Raw genomic sequence first — 25,163 nt, 5'->3', positions numbered from 1 at the left:
CAAGTTGTCCTTTCAATCTTATCAATCTTAGTTGTGGATGATGCCGTTCAGCTTCAGGTTGTTGTCTTTTCAGTCTTACTTGTGGAGGGCGCAGCTCAGCTCGAGGTCCAGTTGCTGTTGCTAGTTGCAGGGGCCGGAGCCCACCATCCCTTGCGGGAGTCGAGGAGTTGAAGCGGCAGCCTTGTGGTTGAGAGCCCACTGGCCCATGTGGGAATCGAACTGCCAGCCTTCGGAGTTAGGAGCACGGAGCTCTAACCGCCTGAACCACCGGGCCGGCCCTATTATAGGTATTTCTGATACGTGTTCCTAAAAACCTCATTTTTTATGGAATTGAGTCTTAAAAATATCAATGCTAGGAATTTATAGCTTAAAAGTAGCTTAACATATCAAATAAAAGAAAATGGGAGAGGGACAAGATTAAACTATAGTATCTAAGAATGCTCACCTGTGATACATCCATATAGAAACTCAAGGATAAAAGTTAGGAGTGTTAGTGCTTTTAGGGAGAAGTGGTGTTTGATTAGGTTGGGGTACATGGAGGCGGTAGCAAAGTTCCATTTCTTGACCTAGATGGTGATTGTAAGGGTGTTCAACTTACAATAATTCATTTTTATAATATACTATTAAATATTTTATATTTAATGTTATTAAATATTTAAATTTGTAATATATTATTAAATAATATATTTAAATTTGTAATATAATTATTTTTAAAGAAGCTATCAGGGAGAAGGCTTAAGATGGTGGATTAGGTAAAAGCTATGCCTACTGCATCCCAGGATCACAGCAAAATTACAGCTAAATTATAAAACAATAAACCTTAAGAACCATGTGAAGACTAGCTGAAGAGAACCCCTATGACTAAGGATATAAAGAAGAGGCCACATCAAGACTGATGGGGGGGAAAAGAAAGAAATTAGACTATGAGTATCATCTGGGGGAAGTTTTTTTAAAGTTTGTAATCTAGGCTCTGCTCCATAAATCAATCTATGTTTCAGACCCCCCCAAAAAACAAAACAAAACAAAAAAAAGCTGTCAGGATAGTGGTTATCTTGGGAGAAGCGGACTGTAAGGGGAGCGTAGAGAGCTTCTGAGGCCCTGATATTGCTGTTTCTTAACGTAGGCACTAGTGCACAAGCATATTCAGCTCATGGAAATTCATTGAATTTTATACACTCATCTTGAACAACGCAGGGATTAGGGGTGCCAACCCCCAAAAACTTAACTTCTAATAGCCTACTGTTGACCAGAAGCCTTACCAATGACATAAGCAGTCAAATTAACACATTTTGTATGTTATATGTATTTTATTCACAATAAATGTATTCTTACAATAAAGTAAGTAAGCTAGAGAAAGGAAATCATAAGGAAGAGAAAATACACTTACTGTATTCATTGAAAAAAAATCCACATATAAGTGAACATCGTAGTCCAAACCCGTGTTGTTGTTCAAGGGTCCACTGTACTTTTCTATATGTAAATGAGGCTTCAATACAAAAATACTTTTAAGAATACCAGGGCTTCTTGGAACAAGGGCAGATCATTCAAATGTATATAACTTTGTAACCAGATGATTAAGAGAAAGCAACAATTATCTTAATATAAATACTGGCAGAATTAAAATAAAAGACTTGTTAAATTTTAGATAAATGAATAGTATGGTCTGTGTAGGACTTTACCTTGGGGGTAGAGGGAAAGTGTGAAGGAAGCTTGATGGATGAGGAGTTATGGAGACAACAATAAAAGGAACAAAGACTGGAGAGAATCACACATTCAGCAATTTCAAGAACAGGTGAGGCCAAACCCTGGTGTGGATTGTATTTCTCTGTGGCCTGCTGGATCCACTTTGCATTCAGCTGCTTTTATTCAGTGGTATGAAACTTTAACATGCTGGGGAAAATTGTGTATAACCATTCAACTTGTGTTCATGTCATTCTCCTATTTACTAATGACTTGATTTGCTATACAGAGACTTGTAACAAAACAAACCATTCCTAGCTCTGTTGAGCAATACAGGAGTAACAATGTATATTCATTTAACCAAATATTTTGATATATAACTAAGAAGTGTGATATAATTGGGAATTTGGGAAATGGGGAGAGGAGAAAGTGAAAGAGTACTAAATCATAGTCTGGCCTTCCATATAGTGAATAGATTATCTAAAAGTGACAAAGCATTTTTATAAAAAGAAATTTGTAGGAAAATACCAAAAGAAACCACCAAAATGAGTTGAAAGGGCTTACCTGTGAAGAGAGTGACTCAGAGGTCAGAGGACTGCTGGGTTTTTTTGTCCTAAGTCTTAAATAATAGTACTATTTGATTTTTAAAACTGTATATCTTTAATAAAGCTGAATATCATGAAAACAAAAAAATCTTACCAAATAAGTATATAAGAAATGCGATAAAAAAATATGGTGAATGTTTAAATAAAAAAAATTATTACAGTAAAAGACACATTGCCATTAATCCCCCTCAAAATACTTCCCTCCCTTCGAACACACTTATCCCATTGCTCTTGCCACTTTCTGAAGCAGTTCTGGAAGTCCTCTTTCGTGAGTGTTTTTAGTTGCGCAGTTGCGAACAGTGTGCTATTTCGTAACCATTGGGACTTGGAGAGAGAATGCCGATATCAGATGTCTTATGTACACATGCTACTTACATTTTGATATTAAACCGCTACATAATTATTCTTAACAGTTATTTCTCACAACAGTACTATGAATTGGGTACCATAATCATCTCCATTTTATAAATGAGGGAATTTATATCCAAGGTTAGGTTAAGTGAGTTTACTACCCAAAGTCACACAACCTGTTAACAACAAACCCAAGGTTGGCTGGCTCCAAAGCCCGTGCTGCTTCTAGCACTGCGGTGTCTCTTTGTCAGGAAGCTGGTCCATGTTGGGTAGACACTTTGTGTAAATTACATTGTTAGTATTTTTCATGAAGATGCCAAACTTTTTTGCCATATTTAGTAGGCCTCTTTATAATGCCCAACCAACTTTGAAAGCCAGCTCGGTTTTTATTTCTGTGGGTTGCAGCTTACTTAGGTTTGTCTTTTCAGTAAAATGTGCTTCCCAGTTTCATAACCATCAAACACAGTGCAATTTAAAATGTTTGAGTATATTGACTCCAAAGGCAATGGAAGTAAAAGCTAAAATAAACGAATGGGACTATATGAAACTTAAAAGCTTCTGCACAGCAAAAGAAACCATTGACAAAATAAAGAGGCCACCAACTGAATGGGAGAAGATTTTTGCTAACAGTGCCTCCGATAAGGGGCTAGTATCCAGAATATACAAGGAACTCATGCAACTCAACAACAAAAAAACAAACAACCCAATTGAAAAATGGGCAGAGGACTTGAAGAGACATTTCTCCAAAGAGGACATACAAATGGCAAATAAACATATGAAAAAATGCTCAACATCACTAATCATCAGAGAAATGCAAATCAAAACCACAATGAGATATCACCTCACCCCAGTCAGAATGGCTATCATCAACAAGACAAATAGTAACAAATGTTGGAGAGGTTGTGGAGAAAAAGGAACCCTCATACACTGTTGGTGGGAATGCAGACTGGTGCAGCCGTTATGGAAGGCAGTGTGGAGGTTCCTCAAAGAATTACGAATAGAATTGCCGTATGACCCAGCAATCCCGCTCCTGGGTATCTACCCAAATAATCTGAAAACATTTAGAGATAAAGACACGTGTGCTCCAATGTTCATTGCAGCTTTGTTTACGGTGGCCAAGACATGGAAACAACCAAAATGTCCTTCGATAGATGAATGGATAAAGAAGTTGTGGTACATATACACAATGGAATACTATTCGGCAGTGAGAAAAGATGATATAGGAACATTTGTGACAACATGGATGGATCTTGAGAGAGTAATGCTGAGCGAAACAGGTCAGACAGAGAAAGCAGAGAACCATGTGATTTCACTGATATGTGGTATATAAACCAAAAACAACAAAAGAACAAGACAAACAAATGAGAAACAGAAACTCATAGACACGGACAATAGTTTAGTGGTTGCCAGAGGGTAAGGGGGGTGGGGGGCTGGGGGGGGAGGTGAGGGTAAGGGGGATCGAATATATGGTGATGGAAGAACTGACTCTGGGTGATGAACATACAATGGGATTTATAGATGATGTAATACAGAATTGTACACCTGAAATCTATGTAATTTTACTAACAATTGTCACCCCAATAAATTTAATTTAAAAAAAAAAAAAAGAAAGAAAAAAATAAATAAAATGTTTGAGTATTTATTATACCAGTAGGCCATTACAAAATGCTGATCTAGAATTAGAAAATTATAGGCAAAATATATTTCCTTCACCAAGCTTGAACATAGAGGGAAAAAAGAAAGAGAAGCAAGAATTCAGTGATCTTACATATATATTTGTAAGTGAAAAGAATATTTGTAAATGGTGTATGTGAGCTAGCATTTCAATAAATTCTTCCGCAGAGTAGGAAAATATCAGGGAAGCATTGTTACTTCCTCTCCTCATTAATTCTGTATTCCAGAAGGTGTTTAGTTATGATGTTAGGGCCTTGGTAGGCTTTACATGAGGAAAGAGATTGCAGTAAAATTTAAATTTGATTGAGAGGGAGAGAGCTGAATTGGGAAGACATTAAGGTTCATTATTAATTTAAATGTTATCGATGAACTTGATATAGCTTTTTTTTTTTTTGCTGCTGCTGCTATCATTATAAAAGTAATATTTGATCACTAAGGAAAATTTACAAAATACAGCAAAGTAAAAGGGGGAAGTACCCTTTTAAACTCTTCCCCACTACCCAGAAACAACTGATATTTTGTAGTATTTGTTTTTCTTCTTTAAAATAATTTATCCTTTTTCTAATTAGTTATACATGTCCTTAGTAGAAAATTAGGAAAATACATAAAAGTTTAATAATGAAAATAAAAATTACCTGTCCTCCCACTATACAGATTCTTTTCTTTTTAAACTGAGGTGAAATTTATGTTAACAAAATTAACCATTTTAAGGTGTACATTCAGTGCCATTTAGTATATTTGCAGTGTTGTGCAACCATCACTTCTGTGTAGTTCCAAGGCATTTTTATTACCCTCAAAGGAGACACTGTACCCGTTAAACAGTCATTCATCACTGCACCCTCCCCAGCCCTGGCAACCATCAGTCTACCTTCTGTCTCTATGGATTTGCCTGCTATGGACATTTCATACAAATGGTATCATACAAATGTGTCTCTGGCTTATTTCACCTAGAAATGTTTCCAAGTTTTATCCATGTGTGTGACTACTTCATTCCTTTTTATGGCTAAATAATATTCCAGTGTTTGGATGGACCACATTCTGTTTATCCATTCTTTAGTTGTTGGGCATTGAGTTGTTGCCACCTTTTTGGCTGCTGTAAACAAATACTTGTACTTGAATACCTGTTTTCAGGTACATACCTAGGAGTGCAAATTGCTGGGTAATATATGGTAATTCCGTTTAACTTTTTCAGGAATCATCAAATTGTTTTCCACAGCGGGGCACCATTTTACCCACCAACAATGTACAAGGGTCCCAGTATCTCCACATCCTCACCATTTGTTATCCCCCTTCCCTTTTTTAAAAATCTAGCCATGAAATCTTTTAAAAATATAATTTGTTATAACACATATTATTTATTTTTTTAAGTTTTCCCTACTTTATTCCACCCCAATTTTAAAAATTTGTCTGAACTGTGATGTGTGTGGGTTTTTTTTGGGGGGGGGGCGGAAATTGGTTGAAAGCAGTGATTTTCAAACTTTTTGATCTCAGGACCTGTTTACACTATTAATAATTATTGAGGACCCCCAAAAGTTATTTATGTAGGTTATAGCTTTGATATTTACTATATTAGAAATTAAAAACAAAAATTATTTAAATGTATTCATTCATTTAAAAAGGACAGTAAACCCGGGGCAGCTGGATGGCTCAGTTGGTTAGAGTGCGAGCTCTGAACAACAGGGTTGCTGGTTTGATTCCCACGTGGGCCAGTGAGCTGCACCCTTCACAACTAGATTGAAGACAACGAGCTGCCAGTGAGCTTCCAGAGGGGCAGCCAGATAGCTCAGTTGGTTAGAGCGCCAGCTCTCAACAACCAGGTTGCCGGTTCAATTCCCACATTGGGATGCTGGACTGTGCCCCCTGCAACTAAGATTGAAAACGGCGACTGAACTTGGAGCTGAGCTGCGCCCTCCACAACTAGATTGAATGACAACGACTTGGAGCTGATGGGCCCTGGAAAAACTGTTCCCCAATATCCCCTAATAAAAAATAAACAAAAACCAGTAAACCCATTGCATGTTAACTAAATAAATAACTTTTCACACACACGCACACACACTAGTGAAGAGTGGCATTATTTCTCTTACTGCAAATCTCTAACTTCTGCCATAATAGAAGACTGTTGCATTCTCACATCTGATCCTGTACTGTCAACGTCACACATCATCCATGTAGCCTTTGGGAAACTTCCTTATACCCTTATGCGAGAAAGAGGCAAATAGTGTTTCGATTTATGCTCAGGGACCTAGGAGGCCAGAGTTGGAGAACCTTCAGTTTTATGACGTGTTGTTTGGCAAGATTAGGAATGAACTTTCAGCAATTTCTCACTCATGCCTTAGGGAAGTGGTGTGGTGTTGGTTTATGCCCCCAAACACAAAATATTCAAGGAAGGTACTTTTTCAGCCAAAGATGAACCTTTTTTAAGAATCAAAGATGAAAAAGAAATTCTCCTTTGTATAATCACTTCATCGATGTTACTATACTGAAGCAAAAAGAATATTTATCGGTGTCTATGATTTTAAAAAATCATTTCCTTTTACTCAATTGGTTAATATCCCACCTTGTTCCATAAATTACTTGGGATAGCTCTGGAGACTTTTGAATGTAGATGGGATGGGAAAAAAAAATGGTTAGAAACTAAGATAAAGCCAGGAATAAAGTTAGCACATAAAATATATTTCATACAGGGCCGGCCCGGTGGCTCAGGTGGTTAGAGCTCCGTGCTCCTAACTCCGAAGGCTGCCTTTTCGATTCCCACATGGGCCAGTGGGCTCTCAGACACAAGGTTGCCAGTTCAATTCCTTGAGTCCTGCAAGGGATGGTGGTCTCCGCCCCCTGCAACTAAGATTGAACACGGCACCTTGAGCTGAGCTGCCTCCCAGATGGCTCAGTCGCGGGCTCTCAACCACAAGGTTGCCAGTTCAATTCCTCGACTCCTGCAAAGGATGGTGGGCTGTGCCCCCTGCAACTAGCAACGGCAACTGGACCTGGAGCTGAGCTGCGCCCTCCACAACTAAGACTGAAAGGACAACAACTTAAAGCTGAACAGTACCCTTCACAACTACTTGACTTGGGGAACAACTTGACTTGGGGAAAAAAAAAAGTCCTGGAAGTACACACTGTTCCCCAATAAAGTCCTGTTCCCCTTCCCCAATAAAATCTTTAAAAAAAAAAAAATATATATATATATATATATATATATATACATATATATATATGTATATATATATATATACTTCATACAGTTCTGTATAGCTTTTAGAAGTGAGAGAAAACAATATTTTCAAATGTTCCAACTTGAAAAAAATTTTACTAAAAGGTTTTTAAATTACTCCATCCTTAGCAATTTTAAAGTATAGTGTCATTTATGAAAATCTGCTTAGTCACCTTTCCCAGGAAAATAATATTAGATAATACCAGTCTACTTTGCTTGTGAGTTGATTCGCTAACACTTATTACATCAACTTTATCAAAGTTTATTAAACTTTATTGTATTTATCAAGGAATTAAGTAATCTGTTGGTTGAAAATGCTAGAATGGTGATTGCGTTTCATCACTTCATGTGACCTACAGGAAAGAGTGTAGTACTGCCATCCAGAGAACTATCCTTGATTCCAGGGCTGGATTCCTACAAGCCTGTTCAGCCAGTACTTCTTGCTCGTGGGTGGGGAGGGGTGTGGATTGATGGGAAACGACCAACAGTTTATTGAACTTGGGAGATGGAAACAGTCTGGTGTTGGAATGGGTTTGTTAATGAAAGGTGCTTAAACTCTCCTTCCACACTGTTGGTAAATATTTGGACTTAGTATATCTGAATTACAACTAGTATTCAGGCATACCTCCTTTTATTGCGCTTAGCAGATAATGCATTTTTTGCAGATTGAAGGTTTTTGGCAACCCTGCTCTGAGCAAGTCTATTGGCACATGTTTTCAACAGGCTGAGATGATGGTTAGCATCTTTTATCAATAAAGTATTTTTAAATTAAGGTATGTACTTTGTTTTTTTTTCAGACATAATGCTTTTGCATACTTAGTAGACTACAGTATAGTGAAAACATATATGCATTGGGAAACCAAAATATTTGTGTGACTCACTTTATTGCAATACTTGCTTTATTTTGGTGGTCTGGAACCAAAGCTACCATGTCTCTGAGGTCTGCTTGTACTAGGATTCCTTGGGTGGTCCATTTGTCAGAATTATACAGTTAAGACTTGTGCATTAAGTGTATGTAAATTTTACACTAAAAATGAAAATAATCGAGTGGTGAGTGGGTAGAGGTAGAGATGAAACAAGAAAGGCACAGAAGCTGGGTGATGGGTAATGAGGTTATTAACACTGTTATGTTCACTTTGTATATATACATTTGAAGCTTTCCGTAATAAAATGTTTTTTTAAAGCAACATTCTAGTCTACCATATTAGAAAGTCAAAAGATAACAATTCATAAACAGCAATCAATGTAAGCATATTATTTAGAAATGTGGAAGTAAATAGGGCAAAACAGTTAAAAGACATCAAAGTGGATGCCTCTGGGGATTAGAACTGTGGAGAATGGCGAGGGCTGGCAAATAAAGTGTTAACTTTATTCTTTAAACGTTCTGCATGTATTACTTTGATACTGTGTTTCCCCGAAAATAAGACCTAGCCCGACAGTTAGCTCTAATGTGTCTTTTGGAGTAAAAATTAATATAAGACCATATCTTACATTATATTTATATTATATTATATTATATTATATTATACTATACTATACTATACTATACTATACTATACTATACTATACTATACTATACTATACTATACTATACTATACTATACTATACTATACTATACTATACCAGGTCTTATATTAATTTTGCTCCAAAAGACACATTAGAGCTGATTGTCGGGCTAGGTCTTATTTTCGGAGAAACATGGTAGATGTATTCATTGTGTGAATTACTGCATTGTTTTCAAGGAAAATACCACATGATCCGATGTGAATAATTAGTCATTAGTGCTTGGAGTAATAAAAATTCCGTTTGCCCATGATTACTTTGGCAGTGTGCCCAGCTAGTTCCATTGGGCAGTTGTAAGTCTGCGGTGCTCATTTGCATTTGAATCCCTGCTTCATATGGGTGGGGCTGAGAAGTCTGGTTGCACAGAGTTTTTCTTGCCTATACTCTTGCCCTCCTGCAGTTTGTTCTTTACACAATAGTCCAGAGTGAGCATAAATAAGCTTACATTACTCTCCTCTCTAAAAGCCATCAAATCACTTCCACTGCAATTAGAATACAATTCAAATGCTTCATCATGGCCCACAGACAAGGCCACACATGATGTAAATGACTGGACTGCTGCCTCAGTCTCATGTCACTCTCCCCTCGTCACTGGCAGCCTTAGTGGCCTTCTCTTGCACTCTCATAGCTCATTCCTGCATTGGGGCCTTTAAACTTGCCATTCCTCCTGACATTCAGGATTTAATTCCTGGAAAAGGCCTTACCTGACCATCTTGCTAGAGTAGCCCCCCCCCCACCCATTCTCCACCCATTATCAGTGTTTTCCCGAACCAGAAGCATGAGCACACTTTGTTTTGTTTGAAAATGCAGGATCTTAGGCCCCACCCTTGACCTGCTAAAGTAAAAGCTGCATTTTAACAAGACCCTAAGGTGATTGTATGCCCTTTTAAATTTTCAAAAACTCTGGTCTAGAATAACCTCAATTTCCCTGTGTACCTGCTAATAGGCCCCTCCCTTTCTGAAGGGCACTTAGTCATTGGTTTACTTGTTCATTCTCCCTGAATGAAAGGGGCTCCTAGGGCACCCACTTGTCTCACTTGCTAACTCCTGGATCCCAGCGCCTGACCCTTTATCCGCACCTGGGACATGGTCAGTAAGAATTTGATGTGTAAAAGATGCAGGAAAGTGGTGACCTTATTTTGTGTTCCTTGAATGTGTAACTGCAGTAAAAATATTCATGGTTCCCAGTTGCTTATAAAATTGGGGTTATTCTTATCTCCCAAGGTTATAAAGAGGTTTTACTCTATTTCTTGGACACTGAGTACTATTAAAGTAGCGTGACTAATAATCAATTTACTTATCCTTTTCAAGTAGTTTGTCTTCAGAACCAAAGTTTGGGGTTTTTTTAGTGCTTTGTTATGAACTTAAAACCATGACTTGTTGGTTTTTTGGTTTTTTAAAAAGCACTGGTTCATAATTAAAGTTATCGTAAAGTATTTTATCAAAATTAAATGTTAGTTTGATATATCAAATTTCATTAAGTCAGAATTTCATAATCTTTTTCAAAAATATGAAAATAAGATTCTGAAAATGTTGAGTGAACTGCAAAATTTGCAGTTAAACTATAAATAAAAACTGATGGGGCAAATGTACCAATTTTTTTGCTCTTGAGATACGATTCTAGGAAAGACCTATAGTTTGGTCATAGCCTTTCCGTTGTTATCACAAAATACAGTGAATGCTGCTGCCAAGTGCCATCCAACGGAAGGACAGGGATCTTCAATATGGGAAGCAGCACATCGAACCTTAGTAACAGTGTGTGACAAGTTTCAATTTGTTTGGTGCAGTCAGTCAAGTGAGAACTCGGTTAAGAGATGGTATGTTTTAAAGTGTGCCGTAAATCATCCTCCATCATGACAATGCTCCGGGTCACACAGCACTTCTGGTACATGGGAATGTCTGTCAAATAAAAACATTACGGTGTGTCCTCATCCACCTTATTCACCAGATCTGGCACCGTGTGACTTCTGGCTCTTCCCCAAAGTCAAAATGATTCAGGACATCGAGGCAACCATGACAGCGCAACTAAAGACACTCACGAGAAAGGACTTCCAGACTGTTTCAGAAAATGGCAAGAAGGAGGGGATAAATGTGTTCAAAGCGAGGGGGAGAATTTTGAAGGGGATTAATGGCAATGTGTCTTTTACTCTAATAATTTTTTTTTTATTTAAACAATCACCATATGTTTTTATCACACGAGGGCGTGCGTTGCACAGTGGCCCTGAGCAGCCACCTGGCCAAGGTGATGGCCGAGTTGGTCCTGGTCCACCCCCATGCCATTTCCCTCCTTCTGGCCTTGAAGCCAGAGCTCGAGCCCCACCTGGCACACCTTGGCATGCAGTTGAAGTGACCAAAATTAAGGGTAAATGTGGGAGATTTTTCATGGTCAAGCTGCAGTCTAGGCTGAAGACAGGGCTCTGACCTGTGCAACAAAGTCAGCAAAATGCAGAAACTGGAGGCACTGGTGCTGAAGTTGGCAGTGGAAGCTGAGCAGCTGGTGGCTGGCAAGCTCAAAAAAGACATGTACCTCGAGAACAAGAAACTCATCTCGGGAAATGGACAGGAGCTAATCGTGGAGATGGACCATATTCTGAATGCTCTGTAGCCCCTGTCAGTGGTCTCCAGGGTGGGCCCCAGGTGCTGCATTTACAGATGGTAGGGGTGTGTGTGTGTGTGTGTGTGTGTGTGTGTGTGTGTAACACAGGCCAGTGTATTCTGACATTTGTATGTTGCAAAAGGCCTTCAAGGAAGAGAAGATAGGCCTGCCTCAGGTAACACAATAAGCTTAGTTCTTGTCCTTTAAGTGTTCCTTAGAAAAAACAACAATAAAAACACTTAAATTCTATTAAAATATCTTTGTGTTTTGAACAAAGAAATTTTCAATATTAGGTTTTGTTTTGTTCTGAAGCCCAAGATATTCTTTCAATCCTGTAACTCTTTGTTTTATGCCCTTCTAATTCCTGATGTTTGGGTATTTTGCAAGCATGTGCATGTTTTTTAAAGCGTATGTTACCAAATGAAAATAAAGCAGGGACTGTGGAAAAAGAATAGATGAGTCTCTTGTAGATAGTATGTAGATGGGTTTTATTTTTTTTTTTAAATCCTTTCTGACACCCTCTGTCTTTTGATTGGAGAATTTAGTCCATTTACATTTAAAGTAATTTTGATAGATATGTACTTATTGCCATTTTGTTCATCATTTTTTGGCTGTTCTTCTCTGTTCCTTCTCATGACCTCTTGTCATTTACTGGTTTTGATTGGGTTCCTTTCTCTTTTTGTATGTTTTGGTTTGTGGTTACCATAAGGTTCATATATATCCGTCTGTATCTATAGTAATCTATTTTAAGCTGATAGGTGTTTAAATTCAAATGTATTCGAAAAGCACTACATTTTTACTTCCCCCTCCACTTTATTTTTGACATGTTTTATATCTTTTTGTTTTGTGTATCCCGACTATTTATTGTGGTTATACTTAATTTTGCTACTTTTGTGTTGTCTTTTAACCTGTATAGTAACTTTTTAAGTGATTGATTCACTATGTTTGTTATAAATTTGCCTTTACCAGTAAGCTTTTTTTTCTTTCCTGTATTTTCTTATTTCTGGTTATGACTTTCTTTTCTGCATAAGGAAGACCTTTTAACATTTGTAAAGCCAGTTTAGTGTTAGTGAACTCCCTTACTTTTTGTTTGTCTGGGAAATTCTTTATCTCTTCTTCAATTCTGAATGATAACTTTGTCAGATATAGTATTCTAGGTTGTAGTTCCTTTCTTTCAGCACTTTATTTCCTGCCTCTTCCTTCTGGCCTGTAGAGTTGCTGCTGAGAAATCAGCTGATATCCTTATGGGGTTTCCCTTGTGTGTGACTTGTTTTTTCACTCTTGCTGCCTTTAAAATTGACTCTCTATCCTTAACTTTTGCCATTTTAATTAAGTGTCTTGCTGTGGGCCTCATTGGGTTCTTGTTTGGAAATTTCTGTGCTCCCTGAATTTGGATGTCTGTTTCCTTCCATAGATTAGGATAGCTTTTCAGCCATTATTTGCTTTTCAGGAAAATAAACTTTTTGTCCCTTTCACTGTATCTTATGGAATTCCTATAGTGCGAATGTTAGAGCACTTGATGTTATCCCAGAAGTCCCGGATACTCACATTTTTTAGAATTCGTTTTTCATTTTGCTGTTGTGATTGGGTGATTTCCACTACTCTGTATCCAGATCAGTAATCCATTCTACTGTATTAACTAATTTGCTGCTGATTCCTTCTAATGTATTTTTCATTTTAGTTATTGTATCCTTCATCTCTGATTGGTTCTTTGTAACATTTTCTAACTCTTTAAAGTGCTCTCTTGAGTTCCTCTAATATACTCTTCAGTTTGTTGAGCATCCTTATGACCATTTCTTTGAATTCTCTATCAGTCAAATTACTTTTCTCCATTTCATTAGTTGTTGTTTTTCCTGGACTTTTCCCCTGTTCCTTCATTTGGGGCATATTCTTCTGCCCCCCCATTTTGTTTGACTTTCTCTGTTCCTATGAGTTCGATGAAATAGCTATCTCCCCCAGTCTTAAGAAAGTAGCTTCTGTGTAGACTGGGCAGGATGGTCTTAGCAAGCCAGTTGCCGTCAGGGTAGGTATGTGGTGCAGATCTGTGGCCCCAGCTGGACCTGGGCAGGGCTGCTCTGAGTGCAGTGCAAAACCCTACTATGTCCTCACTTTCTCTAGATGGGGCAGACCATGAGTGTGCACGTTTCTAGTTTTGCACCCTCTTGGGTTGGAGCAGCCCCACGTGTAGGAGCCGCAGCTCCCCATTCACTGCACAGAGCAGCCCTGCTCTCAGTACCATAATGCTTTGCTGGCTCCGCACTTTCTCCCACTGGGGCAGCCCCACGTGCATGCACAGCAACGCCCCACTATCTCTGCAGCTTACGGACAGGGCATCCCTACGAGTGGGTACCACAGTGTTTTGCTAGCTCCACTCTCTTCAGTGCCTTGCCTCCTCGCTGGATCAATCTCCAGGCAGAGGGCCCCCTGCACGCACACTGTGGCGCCCTTCTGTTTCTGCTGGAGCTATTAGCTCTGGGAAGGTTGGCCGGGTGTGCGCTGCAGCAGCCCGGCAGGTCCACCCGAGAACCTGGATGGAGCTCCTGCCCACTGGGAAACTAAACAGTGGCGTTCACCAGTTCCTACGGTCCTGGAGCGTTCCATCAGCTCCCAGAGAGGTCTTGGGGGTCCCCAACCTTCTCTACATGGTCTCTATTATTTGTTGTGCAGAAGCTGTTCAACTGGTTCTCAGTTGTCTCTCAGGAGGAATTGCTCTAAACGTAGGTGTACATTCCATGCATTCTTGGTAGTCTTTCAGTCTACATAGTTTGGATGGAAAACTAGGACAACTTACATCAATGGCTTCAACTGGGGTGATTTTCTCCAGCGGATGTTTGGCAGTGGCTGTAGACATTTTTGGTTGTCACAACTGGCAAGGTACTGCTAACATCTAGTGGGTAGTGGCCAAGGATACTGCTAACTAAACACCCTGTGATGCACTGAACCGCCCCACTACAAAGAATTAGCCCAAAATATCAATGCTGCTGCTGCTAAGAGACCCTTGCTGAAATTGAGAACCCTTCTGCAAATTAGCCCTTCTGATCCCCTCAGAAAAAAAATACTTTGCCTTACCTTTTAGAAAAGAGACTATATAGAAATTGGCTCCTTAGACAATTCAGATGGGTATTTTGGCATGACATTCTCAGATAATTTTACATTTTTCAAAACTGGAAAACTCAAATATAGGGTTACTGGTTTTCCTTATTTTACAGATGGGGTCGAGGATTTGGTCTTTTGGGTTCCATTTTTGGAAAGGATGGTGTATTAAACCAGCCAAACAGTGTCTTTGGAGTTATATTTTATATACTTCAGTTATTACTTGGTAAGTATTTATACAGCAATACAAAAATAAGGTTTTTGTTACATTCCATTTAATACTTTGTTTTTTCCCTAAAGTGTGTCTTTATTAAATAAAAGCATGTTAATGATAGAACCAATAGTTTGTTACACATTTTTGTGTCATAAAACTTGATTCATTAAGATTTTGATGACGCTCATGCTGAACTTGGCATCTGTTGGTGTTTAATCAGGTGTAGCGGCATCCCATGATGTACAGAAAAACCAGTCCCCCTCAGGGAAATTATTACTCTATAAACATATTTATTCCCTGGAAACCTTTGCCTCTGCTATTTTATATATTCTGTAGCTATTTTAAAATATGTGCATTGAGAAAACGATAAATGATATTCATAATGCCATCATTTTTACATACCCACTATTTCCTTTGTCTTCTGCTTTTTTCACTTAATTTTATACAAACTTTTATATTATCTCTCTAAGTGTTTTGTTATTGTTGACATCAAGGTTTCAATTTGTGTGTGTGTGTGTGTGTGTGTGTGTGTTCTAAGTAACACTGTGGTGATCATCTTTAAAATCCCACATACACACACCCTTCCCTCTTTGAATTATTTCCACAGAATAGATTTCCAAGCATGGGATGAATGAGTCTAAAACAGATTTTTAAATGGATTTTAATAGGTATTAGCAAACTACCTTTCCTTCAATTGTCAGGTTTTCTGAAAGCTTTACCCACGTTCAGTTTTAAAAAGTGTTTTCTATAAAAGAATTTAATACTTACATATTAGTAGCTATTAATTTTACGATATTTTAATTTCCTTTTATTAGCAATTTAGTAATTGGGATCCCTGATAATCATTTACATATTTGTTACAAACACTTAACCCATTCTTTGTCCTTTTTTATATTAGTTTTGTAAATTTTGATTGTACAAAGTTTTTATATTTTTAGAGTTAAATCCATCCATTTTTGCCCTTGTATTTTGTTAATATTTCATCCTATTATCTGCCAGCTCTCCTGTGTTCTACTGTCTAGCAAAAGTTGATTTGTTATGAGCAAATTGTGAATCTAAATTTTTCTCAACAGTCCTATCAAGTTTGCCCAATTCCATACCTATGTGTCCTGCAGCAACACAAAAATAACGCACAAGAATGTTCACAGCAATACAGTTTAAAATAACAAACAATTGGAAGTAGCTTAGCAAAACATAATGGTTGAATATATTAGGTTACATCCATATTAGAAAACAATGTAGCCATTAAATAAAAAGTAGGTCTACATGTATGTCCTAGAAAGATCAAGACGTAGTTTAATGAAGAAAGCAAATTGTGGTATAAAAGGTATAGGACAACTGTATGTTTCTCTGCATGTAAATGCACAGAAAAGGATCTGATGGTTGGGGGCTGGGTTGAGACTTTCACTCTAGAAAATATAAGCCCAAATTAAAATAATAATAAATGCTTTGACTATGTCAATTTTTAGAGATAGATGTAAAACAAATTTCTGTTTATCATATCTAATTCCATTATATACATATTTTAAGTCACGTATCATGTATTGTTTCTATTCACATTTATGTGTTCACATTCATTTTTAATATCAGTGTCTTTACCATGGGAGGCACATTTAAAATCATCTAAGTTTCCAGAGCGCATCATCTTCACTCCCTGCTACATTGTTTGAGATACTCTATTTTTACTTTAATTTTTCCATAGGTAATACATTCACATGGTTCAAAAGTAAAAAAGAAAACAAACATGTAAAATGCTATACAGTGAAAAGCCTGTCCCACCCTCTGCCCACTTCCCACCGCCTCTGATCCCTGATCAGTAGCTTCTTATTGTCCTGATAGTTTCTTTAGGCATACACAAGAACATACAAGTATATACTCTTAACTTTTCCTTGTTTTTTAAACATAAAAGGTAGATACTATACACACTGTTCTCTGTAGTTTTTTCTTGTTTGTTTTGCTTGACATATATCTTGGTGCTTTCCATAGTAGTACACTAAGTGTCTTCATTCTTTTTTACAGCTGTAGAAATTCCACTGCTTGATTTGTACAATCATTTATTACATTTTAAATTCCATTGGGAATTTTATCCCAAGCCACCAGTTACATTACATTAGGACAAGTTTGTTTCAAGTATTTAACTAACAGCTAGTATTTAGGTAACATTTATAACTATTAGCTCTTCTAATCCACACAATAGTTTTAGGAGGTGGTCATGATTATAATCCCCGTTTTGCGGTTAAGGAAAAGATTGGCACAGAGAAAGTAAATAACTTGTCCATGTCATTTTGAAACTAATTTCTTAGGTTAAAATTGAGGTGACAACATAATTTTTGAAGTTTTAGATGTTTAGCATAGGTGAGGTCTGCAGACTTTTTTAGTAAAGAGCCAGATAGAAAATAATTTAGGCTTTGCTGGCTGTTGCAGCTGCTCAACGCAGGCATTCCAGTGTGAACGCAGCCACACCCTTACCTGAGTCAGTAAAACCTTACCAGATTCCCATAAATCTTTATTTACAAAAGCAGGTGGCCAGTTGGATTTGCCAGTCCCTAGCATAAGTAACTCAACAGCCTCATAGTCTTAAAGAGCCTCGTTAGACTCCTGCTCTGGTGCTGACTGGTGCCTGGGCAGGTGGGGCCGTGCACACAGCTCCTCTGCTACAACTGACCTGGCAGCCACGCTGCCACCTATTATTTTCTCCTGTTCCTGTTATTCTTACCCACTAGTTAGTTATTGGGTAAGAAGGTAGTTTAATATACTCTGCTGTCTCCTCTGTCCTTGAAAATAAATGTACATTCTCAATACTGTTGGCTACAGGAAATGACAAAGCAGTATGTGTAAAGATGTCAGATAGCATCCAGAATTCAGGCAGGTTTTTGTCATGAGGACTCCCGCTTCACACACATAACTGCCTTGTTTCTTGATCTGGTTTGACCCACACATGGCCAACTGTCCAAGTGTGGTTTCCCTTATCCTCCAGGGTGAGCGCTTTCTGAAATGTTGGGGTATTTTTTTTTCCTTCTTTAGCAGCATGTTGATGTAATAATCTCCCATTATGGATTTTTGATAAATTTGATCTAAACATGGGAAAGCAAATTTTACTTTCCACAGATGGGGAGCTGTAGTGAAAAGGCCAGGGAGAATGTGTCCTGTTTGGAAGAGAAGGTTGTGGGCCTCATGTCCCTTTATTCATTAGGAAAAGTGGGCTGTCAGCTTCACAAATCAGCTTCATTGCATAATATGATTGTAAGATTGCATATTTTCTTTGTATGTCTCAACTAAGGCTAGTTTATGAAATAAGTACTATGTTGTCTAAATATTGACAAGTCAAAAACATTGCAGCTCTAACACTGGTATTCTGTATGCAAAGTCAACCTACGTAATATTAACAAAACAGGCCAGTAGTTTTTGTCCTCAGTAGTATTTCGCGGTAAGATCAGTATTCCAACCCTGTAGCAAATCACAAAATGTTACCTTTAAACTCAGCAACTTCCTCTTAGTGTCAAAGCTGATTGAGCCAAGTGTCTCTTTCTTTTGCAGGCATGACAGCAAGTGCAGTTGCAGCTTTAATCCTCATGACATCCTCCATCGTGTCTGTGGTAGGCTCTTTGTACCTGGCCTACATTCTGTACTTTGTGCTGAAGGAGTTTTGCATCATCTGCGTGGTCACCTACGTGCTGAACTTCATTCTTCTTATCATCAACTACAAACGACTAGTTTACTTGAATGAGGCCTGGAAACGGCAACTGCAGCCCAAGCAGGACTGACCACCTGACAAACTCTTACCTGACAGTCTTAAGTCCCTTCTCCATTAAGTTTATTTTGCAGCATTTTTTTATTCTTCAAAACAGACAGTTTCCCTAAGAATCTTAAACTGATTTTTGATATCTTGTAAATTACAAGGGTATTTTCTGTGTCAATCTTCATTTTATGGATACAAAAAAAAGCATATGACGAACCAATCAAAGACAAGCTTTAACTTTACTTTGAACATGTTTCTGAAATAATTACATGTAGCCCTAGTCCCTTCCCCTCAATGGTAAAGTGAACAACCATTGCTAGTAATTTTCCAATGTGTATGAATTCAATTCAGGTATAACAATATGTGATCATGACATGAAAATATTTTAGAATAGATACTGTATTAAATATTGCCATGTTTACAATATGTAATATGTTTTTAGCCAATGGATTTAAACATGTAGCGTCAACTAGAATCCATTTATGTGACATTTGTAAATAAAGGTAGAACTATTGGATCCAACTCTACAAAACTTACTGCACAGTTTAATTGAAGTGTAGCAATGAAGAATTGTCAGCTCAGCAATAACTGAAGAAATAGTGAAAGTATTAGGTGCACACAGAGAGCATCTTGTGGAAAGTACTGACAGCTGTGGGTCCAGCACTGACCGCCAAAATAATACGGTGGTTGATTCCCTTTCATGTCCTTCCTCTGAAAGGAAGAAACTGTTTGGCTATTCAAATCAAACATCATTTATAACCTTACAGAATGAGTCATGTGACCAAACCATCAAGTCCAAGGCTTCAGGACACTAGAGATGGAAAAATGGGTAGATTTCTCTGGAGGAAAGCTGGAAATATTAATATGGCATTTTAAGGTAGTCTCTTAGAACAGTTGAATTTTTACACAGACATTTGTCCTTAACATTGGTGCCAACCAAACAGTATTATGGCTCTGAAATAACCAGTATAACCGAGTTGCTCCTGAGTATGATTGCTCTTGGGTAGTGTTTTCCCTGTTTCTTTCTGCACTAATTAGATGTCTAGTTTAATTGTTTTAGAGTCAAATACTGGATTTGTAAACTTTAGGGCTGACACGCTCACTGCTCAATTTGCTTAACTGGGAGGCGTACTACAGTAGAAATATCTGAAGGTAACATGCAGCAATGTCATTACTTTTTCTGATAACTCCACAAATGCAGACTTTTTAAGTGATTTGAATACATCCAGCTAAAATTGTGACAGTGTTTCTATGGTTAACATCTTATGTCAAAATGTTAAAAGTGCCTTCTGTCTTAAATCTCAAACCAAATATTGTGTGTTGAACTTGGGCAGAAGTGTCCTTCCTTCCTTCCTCCCTCCCTCTCCCTCCCTCACTCCCTTCCTCCCTACACAGCTTGCATTCTATAGAAAGATTCTGTATGATCGTTTTATTCCTTAGATTGAGAAGTGGTAGCAATGTTTTGCTTCCAATTAGATTAACCATTATGTTAAAAATAGACCCGTAAATTGAATGCTTTGTTCACCTTCCTTTTGAAGGGAGGGGTCAGGCTCTGCTCTGTAAACGTATGTGTGTAGTCAGCCACTATTTCCAACTACTGTCATAATTGATGCAAGGTATTCTCCTGGCCTAGAGCAGATATAAAATCTGAATTGTAATGACCTATTAAGGAGTTCAGATCAGTTTGGTAAAAGATAGCTTAATTCAGATTTCATCCAGACTGATGTTTTCCCATAAATGTGAATATTTCAATGCCTACTTTATTATGTGTATATTGTTCTTATTTCTATAACTGTAGAAAGCATTGATTAGATGTCTCATGTTTATGAACAAGTCTTAATATTGAAGTTGAACTGTACAATGAAGTCATGTGTTAAAAGTGCTTCAGTTCTACCAAGCCGTTTACTGCTTCTTTTCCCGCTAGCGTGGAAGGCTAACGGTTGAGACTTCTGTGGTATATATAACACTGGTTGTGCTAAAAGGTCCTTGTGTCCCAATTTAAAATGGTTTTTCATGATATTTTGGATCAATCAGCAGAGTATAGTTAAAGCTTGTCTTGATGTTGCATTCTTGTAAACGTCTACAACTCAATGAGAAAATGTAAATGTTCAGCCAGACCTTTCAAGTTTTCCTTTGCTTTCCTAAGCCTGGGGGAAAACACCACTGTTTCAGTTGTATAAAGAATTTTGCCACATTCCTCTGACCCAGAATGAATGTCCTTTTTCTCATCTATCAGTGAGTGCCAGCACTGCGGTGCCAGCACCTCAGTGAGCGGCAGACCCCGCTGGGTGTCACTGGGTGTCTCTGCCCCGGATGAATCCAGGCTTCTTCTCTGCATCGTCTGTGCCCCCACAGAACTGGGATGGGACACATGTTATAAATTGTAGGATTGTTGTGACTGTTTTAGACTGAATATTCAAACACTGCAAAATTACTAGCCACCAGCGTTGGAGAGCAGATTAGGGGGAAAATTGATTTCTGTTTTTGGCAGTAATTCCATGCTTCTTGGGTTTTGAAATGATTTGTAACAAATGAAGCCTCTTATTTACTTGACAGTCACATCATTTGAAGAAATAAGAGTTCTGGTTAGATGACAATTTCTAGGGAATCTAGGTGGTTTGGAGAATTTCATTTGGTTTTTCATTGCAGCTAGTTGCTGTCAGTGAGGGTAAACTTCTGGTGAAATAACTCAGGTTTAACTAGCTGTGTGCCAGGAATTACTTTTACTTGATGTATGTACCCTCCTTAAATCCATTACTTTTAAAGATGGTGAAAGCATTGACTATTTTCATATGAAGAGACAAAGATATGTCATTTGGTACAAGAGATCTCTGGGCCTATTAGTAGGGTAGAGGACCAAGACTACAGTGAAATTAAAACTATTTGTTGGCTTTAGTTTGCTTGTAGTGCTATTTATTTTTAAGACATCAGCAAAAGTGCAGAGTTATGTTCAGCAGTTACTTCCTAACTTGGATTGGTACCACTGCTGACAGATCTTGAAAATCAGTATTAATTAAACAGATGCCAGCAGAAAACCAACTATCATTTTTGATAACCTATTTGGGAAGGAGTACCTAATATGCAACCTTTGTCCTCATGTATTTTCCCTCCACATGCAAGTCCTACAACATCTCTATTCAGATGTGTTAGGCAGCACTTGGGATTCCTAATCTGTGAGAACTTCCCTTCAGTAAAACAAAATGAACCAGGTGGGAGTCCAGGCTACTTTGGTTCAACATGTTTTTGACAAATTAGCCCAGAAAAGGTAAAATGCTTTGTTATAAAACTGTATTAAGCATGGCCTAAGTATGAGGTGTATGATCTGTATAGTATGTTCCATCAAAAATATTTATTACTAGTGCTTTACACTCCAGAGTAAACATTCATTTAAAATGGAGTTCACTGGGCAGATTCCCCCTTTAAATATAGATAGGAATATTCTTTATCAGAGATTTAGGACACAGTTTTGCTAACTGGTAAAAACAAATGTAAATATGTAAGAATGTTTATTTGTTGCACATAACTTTTTTGGTATAAAATAAATGTAGAAGTTGCCAGTGTAAATTGTGCTGCCATTGTTCTTATGCTATAGTATGACATTTCAAAAAAGCTGAAATGAATTCACTCAAACTATGCTTGAAGTAATCTCATACTGTAACCTTATTTCTACAGGTGTACTAAGTTGATTCTTTTTCTCTTAAATTGTATGTAACTTATAGAAAACACAAGAGATTCTCTTAGAGATTCTAATTCTTGGAATTCCTGTAGGTTTATGATGTATGCGGTTGTCAAGAATTAATGAAAAGGTGTTAGTGCTTTCAGTTTTGTGGGCACACAGAATGTATTAATCAGCTGTTTTTTTCACTGCTTTACTTTAGCTCACCTTGAGTACTCCACTCTTACAACTTTTCTAAAAAAATAACATCTGCAAGAAAGATGACTCCATTTGCCATACCGTTTAGCCATATTTTGTGGAACAGTTTGTTCTGTGCTAGAACCTTAGGATCTAAGTGGGCCTTACGGACACCCAGCTTATTTGTGTTGGTCATTGGAATGTTCTTTGCAAGGAGACTTTCCCTTTTACATTAAAAGGCAGCACAGGGATTATAAAGTCTGAAAACCGAAACCATCTTTTCAAAATTTACCCTTCTGTTTTCTTTTACCCAAATTAGATATGCATTTCAGAAAATAGAAGACAAAGGATGACTAAAAGCCTTTAAATAAAATGAGTCTTAAAACTCAGATTAGATCTGATGGTGATAAGACATCAGCAGTGAATGGGACACCTAGCCTGGGGAAGATATAAAAATACTTTGATCCAAGAACTGAAGTGTATCAAGAATTTATCTACATGTAATTATCTATCTGCAGGAAAACTAAAACAACAGCATATCCCATCTGTAATTTAAAGGCATCCCACTAATGAAAATAATGTTCTTCCGTGTATCATTAGAAAGTGGACAGTTTAATTAATAAACAATCATAAATATGAAGTAGTAATGATAACATGACGGGAGAATTTGCAGTGAATGGCAGTGCTGAAGGGCAAATATAAAAGGGAGATGGTCTGTCTTGGCTTTCAGAAAACAAAAGACTTGAAGATCTAATTCATTATTATTTTGCTTTCATTTCTGTTAAGACAGAAAAGTCCCTGACAGGTGGGCAACAAGCACCAGGTTTGCTATTTTACTCCTTCAGTACAAAAGGGTAGAACAGCCATGCGTTCATTTATTACTAAGACAAGGTACTGTGCTGGGTATTGGAACCCTACCCTAAGTAGGTAGGTACTTCTTCCACTGCAAATCATGGGGGGTTTGCTACAAGCGGTTTCATGTGACTTAGCCTCCTGCTCGTCTGAGCAGTCCTGGGGGAGGTCACCTCTGAAATTCCCAGAGTCATAGTTCTCTTACCGGGGTGTTATACTTGGGGGAAAGGAAGACCTAGCCATCTCTCCAGCAGTTCTCGGAGGTAAATCCAAGATACCTTCTATCACAGTTTGGATGCTTGTGGGTCTTTTAAAAAAACTAATCTGTAGTAGCACTGAGGTTGTACTTACATGTAAGTTGAATGGATTGTTCTATTTAAAAAATAAGTTATTAACAACTAGTTTATTGACTGTCAGAATTGACTGAACTATTTTAAGTCAACACATTTTTTTAAATGTGTAAGTAATACATTGTAGTAATAGAATTATATACTCCTTGGCTGAGATTCCCAAGTACTGTGGTTCTACTATTTAGTACAAAACTCTGGAGGTTAAAATACAGAGTGCGAGAAAAGGCTTTTCTAGAGTGGGCGTCATTGTATGGAAAATGAAACATGAGAATAAAAATACTTCATAGTTCCAGAGATTTGGGTTATTTCTGGTTCTAGGATCAAATTTAACAAATGGAAGGTGAGATTTGCATGAGCCTCTTAAGAAGCATAGTAATAAACTCAAGGCAGAATAGGCTTTTTTGCAACATTCTGATAACAGTGATAAGAAATGTGCTTTGTAGATTAAGATTTATTGAAGTATAAATATGTAGTAATGATATAGTATATTTTAAGTTATACAAGAAAATGTAGGGACTTCTGTTTGGGTCTTTTTCTCTGTGGCTGAGAGGAAACAAATCCAATAAACCTATAAACTCCTCTAAGAAAACAAAAAAAGAAATGGGCCTTACCCCTAATTTATAAAACATTTAAAAGAGTCTATTACGTTTAATGTTTTTTGATGTTTGTCAAGTAAACAGTTTTATATACTATTCCTTGACGTTAAACTGGAACACAAAACTTGATTCCTTCAAGGAACTTAATAAGGTCAGTGGTAAAAAAAAAATAAAATATGTAATCACTAGAATTCCTAACTTATTATTTGAACTGACTACACTCTGATTTCATAAAAGTGGTCTAAAGATAACCACTAAAATGAGGTCAAATTACCTTCACTGTTTCTCTCATGGAGCTTGGAAAGGGACATGTCGAGATGTGTGGAATCCACCACAAAGGAAGTGGATCAAGTTCTGTGTTAACTGTCTTGGTTTGTGGTATTCCATGTGATTGGATACCAATGAGTACTTTTCCAAAGCATTCAGCCTTAAGCCAGGCTTGCTGAATACCAAACCTTAGGACTAATGGACCTTACTTGCCTTAATGGAGCCTGTGAAGAGGAGAAACGATTGCATAAGGAAAGACCATCCTCTCGGAGCAGGGCAGGTGGTGTCACCTAGGGGCACAAAGGCCTGGAGTACAGGTGACTCTTGAACAACGTGGGGGGTTGGGGTGCCAGCCTCCTGTGCAGTTGAAAATCACGTATAACTACAGTCGGCCCTCCCTGTATGCCACCCCCCACTGCAGAGGTGACAGCACAGGTTTGGACCGAATGGTGAATAAAAAAATTCCACGTGTAAAGTGGACCCACAGTTTAAGTCCATGTTGTTCAAAGGTCAAC

The 25,163-nt window shown here is 37.8% G+C and overlaps 1 protein-coding gene across 1 annotated transcript in view; it reads left to right on the top strand.

Annotated features, from left to right (window-relative positions):
• Nucleotides 1-22,294, top strand: part of VKORC1L1 (vitamin K epoxide reductase complex subunit 1L1) — a 56,151-nt gene extending 33,857 nt beyond the window's left edge. Inside the window, exons 2-3 of the mRNA XM_074328493.2 lie at nucleotides 14,894-15,003; nucleotides 18,529-22,294. Of these exons, the coding sequence (XP_074184594.1) occupies nucleotides 14,894-15,003; nucleotides 18,529-18,755 (337 nt within the window). The 3' untranslated portion in view covers nucleotides 18,756-22,294. The remainder of the gene's footprint in view (nucleotides 1-14,893; nucleotides 15,004-18,528) is intronic.
• The last annotated feature ends 2,869 nt before the right edge of the window (nucleotides 22,295-25,163 follow it).

The sequence above is a fragment of the Rhinolophus sinicus genome, chromosome 3 (genome assembly GCF_057876585.1).
Source record: "Rhinolophus sinicus isolate RSI-liver-muscle chromosome 3, RSI-T2T, whole genome shotgun sequence".
NCBI lineage: Eukaryota > Metazoa > Chordata > Mammalia > Chiroptera > Rhinolophidae > Rhinolophus > Rhinolophus sinicus.
Note: the sequence above shows the minus strand (reverse complement) of the source record. Positions and strands in the feature narration are given on the sequence as shown.